Source organism: Nestor notabilis, unplaced genomic scaffold, assembly GCF_000696875.1.
Source record: "Nestor notabilis isolate BGI_N333 unplaced genomic scaffold, ASM69687v1 scaffold8780, whole genome shotgun sequence".
Classification (NCBI taxonomy): Eukaryota; Metazoa; Chordata; class Aves; order Psittaciformes; family Psittacidae; genus Nestor; species Nestor notabilis.
In genome coordinates, this window is record NW_009911538.1 from 62408 (window position 1) to 68610 (window position 6203).

Genomic DNA, 6203 nt, shown 5'->3' on the forward strand with positions numbered 1-6203 from the left:
CATGTCTCTTGGAGACTTGGCAAATGGAAGTCAAAACAGAAACCTAAATCTGATGGGCTAGATGCTTCTGTATTTTCTATTCTGTTGACTGTTTGCTGTCTTTCTCAACTCACTTCTTTATTTACAAATAGCTGGAAATGAGAACAGCATTAGAGGTTTGCTTGATGTTATGTCTTCAGTGTCTGATTTTAATTCTTAAAGCCTTGAGCCATGGAAGCCAAACTCCTTTATAACTGTAATTGGATCTTGTCTGGAAGTGGCAGCGTGGTTCTCATTCGGAGGCTTCTGTTTAGCTTTGTTTACCTTGTGCATGCCCCAGTTAAGCGCTGTGAGCCTGAGCTGCGTTTTATGCCAAGGCCACTTCACAGCACTCCGGCTGTGCAAAGCACATTGGTACCTCTGTTTCTGCTGGGGTGCTAGCTGTGCCAGAGTCAGGTATAGTAATAATTTGTGTAAATAAGAAATGAGCCCCAGATTTTGATTGCTGCTAATGACACATACTATAATAAAAATAGGACCTGACTTGTGAGGTTAGATAACAGGCGGTGACGTGCTTTGTGTATGTATTTTAAGAGGCAAGCTGCAAAGGAGCTCTCCCAAGTCCATCTGCTACAATGATTGATGTTGGATTTCCAGCACATAAATCTGGCACAGTTTATTTTTATGATACCCTGTGGCAGGGGATCATTTGTAAATTAACACTGCTGTAGTAATGGAAGAGATGTTGTGCTGGGCTGATGAAGTGTTAAGTCATGAAACTTGGAGTAATCCCAATGTAGAACTCTGCTGATTAGTATATTTCCATATTGCTTAAAAGCTGGTTATTGACTCACATTAACATGATACACGCCTTTGTGCATTACCTTCTTATGCCACACGTGCACTGTAGTCTCTGCTTCTGAGGGCTCTAAAAAGAGCACGTAACAGCAGTATGTGGGCACCTGTAGCAGCAAGGAGTTACGGTGCTGTAATGTCGGATGTTAAACCGTACCACGTTGCGCTTTCCATCCTTTCTGGTCTCATAAAAGCACCTCCCATGCTCCAAATAATGATGGGTGGCTTTTCTTTTCTTCTTTTGCAGAAGTCAGAGGGCCACACCTCTCCCACATGATGGACAGCCAAATGAAATGTCTCAGGCTCCAGTGCTTATTTCCTGCGCTGACCAGTGAAGCTCCACTTTATTGTAAAACATTGTGCTTTACCTAATATCCTAGCCTTGTCTTTACCAAGGGAAGCTAGTCAGTCCATATGATGGAAACTATAGACTGCAAGCAAGTGCTTATTGTTCTGAGTGGCCCAGAATTCACTGGAAGCCAGACGTTAGCAACTTGGGCCAGGTCTCAAATCGGAACCCAGTTATGTAGGAGGGTGATATTAATTGTCTATTAATGAACAGAAATGGAATGATCCTAGAGCTTGCTTTCTATTGAAGGCTTTTAAACAGTAAATAGGTGGTTGGTGTGAAAAAGGCTGCCTTTACTGTTAGCTCACACAGCATCTCTTTTACCAACCAGAGAGTACGGCAACTAGTTTCGTACAATACCTAGTTATTCTAAATTAAACAAAAAAAAAACAAAAACAACAAAAAAAAAACAACAACAAAAACACTGACGCACTGCACTAGTTATTATTAGATATTCTTAGTCATTTTTGTACATGAAGATTTAAGTTCTAAGATGGTTTATATTAATAGGTTATGCCTACATTTATATTGTAGAATGAATTTAAAACCTGTTCCAGAGAACTCACGGCAGCCTGGACAGATGTACCATTGTTAGCGGTGTTTGGGCAGCCATGTGGTCCAGATGTTCTGCACTTTTATATTTGCCACCGGAGTGGTAGAGTTTACTGGGAAAAATTCTGACAGGCGATGTTTGGGTTTGTTTCTTTTTACTTTAGCTTTGAATAACCAGGATGATGTGCATTAGAAAAAGGAGTGGTGTATGGAAAAGAAAATACTGCAGATAATTGACTTGTCTTTCATGCCTTGGAGGGTTCCTTTATTTTTGCATAGACTTGGTAAAACTTTCCTGTAAACAAAAAGTACTGCAAATGCGTTTTTCAAAAGTGACCTTAGTATTATTTCACCGTTTGGAAAAACCTAAAGCCGTGACTTTTGGATATACATGTACACCAGTACACATACCTTTTACATTTTACAGACACTGGCATTGTTGTAGTTACTATGCACAGCCCAAAACAGCTTCAGAGTTTGCATAAAGGGCCAATTACAGTTTGTGTGGGTAAAGTGGCGAGTTGTATACAGATAAACTACAACTGAAGAGTCGCGTTTGACTGAATTCAGACAACCAAACAGATCCATCTGCCAGTTTCTGTCTTTGCTTATGTTGAATTTTTGTGTTTTGCTCTCATAAATACATCCCAAAAGCAGGCCAAGTGTATCACTTGGCCTGTTACCTTCGCTATCTTGACTTACACTATTGTATAACCAAGCATTGATTCCTACCAATAGATGCAAAATGATCACTAGTAATTGATGTAAAGCTACAAATTCAACAGGGTACTTCTTCAATAGCACAAGATGTTTCCCTACTTTTTGCATTGTAGCACAACAATGTACCAAATTGGACTCCAGCAATAATTTTCTATTAGTCTTCGTCATACCGGCTGAACTTTTGATAGTATTAGATTGAGTTTGAAGTTCTTTGAACTAAGTCTTTAAAATGATGCGAGTTTACATCATTCTATCAGGCATTCTTATTTATACTTGACTGAATTGATAATGTGTTTTGGGGTTATTTTGTAACTAATTTGATGTAATAGCCATATGGACAGTAACTCTATTAATGCTTGCTAGGTTTAGCCTTTCATTGTAGTAGTTAAGTGAAAGTCTTTGGTTCAGTGTCAGGAAACATACAACACACCACACGAGTTGTAACAAAGGATTAAAGGTCTGACAAAAGGCAGGTAGCTGGGGAAGTGTCACTGAAACAGCACCATTGAGGATGCATGCGTTGGAAGAAGGGAACAACAACAAGACAACAGCAAAATTTATGAGCCAATGAGTCAGTGAAAAGGCTTTTTTAAAAATTCAGGTGAATACATGACTGAGAGCCCCTCAAATGCCATTGCAGCCTATGGCAGTATTTTTAATAAGATTTTATTAAAGTTTTATAAGTTATTTTAACAAAACAAGAAAAACTTCAGAGACTTAAAACTAATGGGTCACAGCTAGGTGGCTGTTGGAGTTTTGGACCACTTTATAATTAGCTGAAATCCAAATATGTTACAGTGCAGGCCGTTCACGTTGACAATGGTACTAACTTATTTCTCTAGAAACCTTTAGAGTAGATATATTTTTGTCAAAGCACCCCATCCTTCCTCGATTTAAATTTCAATATTGTTCCTGAAGATATTTCTGTATATTAATGGTACCTTTTTTAAAAGAAACAGAAAATTACTTTTTTCTATATGAATTAATATCTTACTTGATCTGCTTTTCCTTGACTTTCCCTTAGAGAGGGGGTAGGGTTGGGTCAGTTTACTGGATATGACTGTTTTCAGATACTTATAAACCTTTTTGTAGATATGCTTAATTTTTAAGCGATTAGGCACTGAGAGTAGCAGAAATCCTGCAAAGCTTTATAGTTCACTAGGCATTTGCCTTTGTTGGTTCTCTGAGTGATGTCTTGATTTGAGTAGCTAGAATTTTCCCTGAATCTACTAGAAGGGGTATCAGTATTTTCAGGTAACAAAGTCTGTTAGCACAACAAAAATTTCAGACCAATATCTTACTGTATTGGGGTTGGGTTTTTTTTTTCCTTGTTTGTTTTGTTTTAATTTTTATTAATTTCAGCTGCTTTCATTTTGGAAAATCTTACTGCTATTGTGTGTACTTCAGTATACCAGCAAACACTGTTACCCGTTAACACATTGTCCACAAATGCCTCTAGAGAAGAAATTGTTGCACCTTATGTATATCTCAAGCAAACCAAAATATGATGCTTTTCTGCTTTGTTTATTCTGAATATGTTGTATCATACTTTACTGAACCCATTTTAACTTAGCTAAAGCTATCGATATTTATGCATTTCACATTATTTTCTGGATCTGAACCTGTGTATAAATCTTTCTTTAAAAAAAAAAAAAAAAAAAGAAAAAGAAAAGAAAAGCATTTACCGTAGTCGTCCTCTGTGACTTATCCATGGGAGGGGGGAATCTTGTCTCAAGTGTAAAATGCAGTACTGTCCCAGTTTTCCTTGGCTTTTATTTATTTAGCGATCTTTGATATTTCATACGTAGTTTTGAGGTATACAAAATACATTGTCGTAGCCGAAGCTACAGATCTAAGCAGCTGGGAGAAAATTACTGTAATGTTGTCTTCATTGTTCTAGTACTGTATACAAATATGGGAAAAATGTTCTGCAGAACATTTGAGATGCAGATTCTTATCCCCACAGCAGGTTGTTTTCCAGATATTAGACCAAATCAATCAAAACTCAATGATCTTAAAGGTCTTCTCTGAACTAAATGATTCTATGATTCTAAAAACATCTATGGAGATTACTTAATGCTCTGCTTATGGCAGGAACTACCCCTTGAATGTGCTGTGATTTCAGAAATAGAATATATTTATTTAAGATGACTGAATGCTCTTTTATACTAATACAATATTCCAAAGTCATGAGCAAGAGACTTCTTGGTAGTTTGGGTTTCTGTTTTATAGCATTGGTGCATGACTTTTGAAATTAAAATGGTAAGTGCTGTTGGAGAGGGGCACAGGAACAAGGGACTGGTAGAAGCGTGTGAACTTGTGGTGTTTAAATTCCAGCTTTGGTATTTATTATTTGGGTGAAAGCTGCCTTTGTAGCACAAGGATAAAGAGCACTTTGCAGTTTGTATCAAGTAGAAACCCAAGAGAGTTGTAACTCACATCAGAATGAGTGGATGCCTTATAGTTTGGATGCTATTTTTTGGAACAGGATATTAAATTGAAGCAGTTTTAATTGCCACTGCCTGCTTAGCTACTATACAGATACAGAACAGACAGAAGGCAACAGCTGTAGACATGGGGCAGCTAAGAGAGGATGAAAGGAAAACTGGCCTTTGTTCTCAGTATGGCAAAGTAATGGCAATGAAGAGGAATTAGGGAAAAAAGATAGATGTATATATACATGTGTGTGTATGTGTGCATGTGTGTGTGCCTGGGTGTGTACATTCTGCAAGAAAACCCAAACTAGGAAAAAGAAAAAGATGATGGGTCTACAAGAGACTGTAATGGATGTTGACCCTTTGAGCGCACTCCCTTTTTTTGAATGCTGAGTCTAATATGGCTACCTCTCCTAAAAGACTACTTTTGTTAACTTCCTTTTGCTTTCAGACTTGATCGTGTAAACCTTTCAGCCATTGATATCATTTGTATATCGCTGTGTGCTTTACTTTCCCAGAGCAACATTTATATAGAGCAGACAATGTAAAGGCTGAATATACAGTGGTAGCCAAACTATGTTGCTGGAGCATTTTTGTTTAACCTCTGCCATGGTCGTATGGATTGCAGGACGTGGGCAGTGTAAGGTAGTTGGTTCAGTGAGATGAGGTTTTTGTAGCAGCAGAAAATGCAGGGCTTGTTGGAGGGGTGGACTTCAGATATTGCCAGAGGTGACACAGTAAGCCAAATGCTGCTCCTGAAACTTATTCTGGAGTTTACGTTTGCAATCCTGATTTCACAAGAAAACATAACTTGTGTGTTGTACACCATACGTTATCCATTAGATGCTGTTTGTTTGCCGTGCTTGTTTGGTAGATTGTAGAGCTCCTAGGTATCTTTGCCATGTTTTGTAATACTTGTGGCATTCTCCTTACCTTGTACATATTATGGAACTGTCACCTCCAGCTGCCAGGATGCTGAGGCGCTTCAGGACTCTGAGTGCCATGAACGAGTGCGTTTAGGCTGTGAAAGAGTTACTTGCCTTTTCCCCTGAATTCCCCAATAAAAAATAAATAATGAAAAAAAACCCTACAGTGAGGTTATGCTCTCACCTAAGTACTATTAGAGTCATTTATATACTCAGTATTTTCTACTGAACTGACAAGTTTGAAGAAGCTTATGAGATGGATGTATATTTTATGTTCCCCCGCTAATTCTCCTAAGGCAGAAATCTAGGAAGACTTGGCATGAGATCTCCACTCAACAACACACCTGACATTACCCTGAAAGCCATCCTTACTTAAGGGGTAGCATT

General features: G+C 38.2%; 1 protein-coding gene across 1 annotated transcript in view; it reads left to right on the forward strand.

Annotated features, from left to right (window-relative positions):
• BBX (bobby sox homolog (Drosophila)) overlaps positions 1 to 1579 on the forward strand; it is a 56064-nt gene extending 54485 nt beyond the window's left edge. Inside the window, 1 exon segment of the mRNA XM_010015297.1 lies at positions 1082 to 1579. Coding sequence (XP_010013599.1) covers positions 1082 to 1169 — 88 coding nt within the window. The 3' untranslated portion in view covers positions 1170 to 1579.
• Positions 1580 to 6203: the final 4624 nt, after the last annotated feature.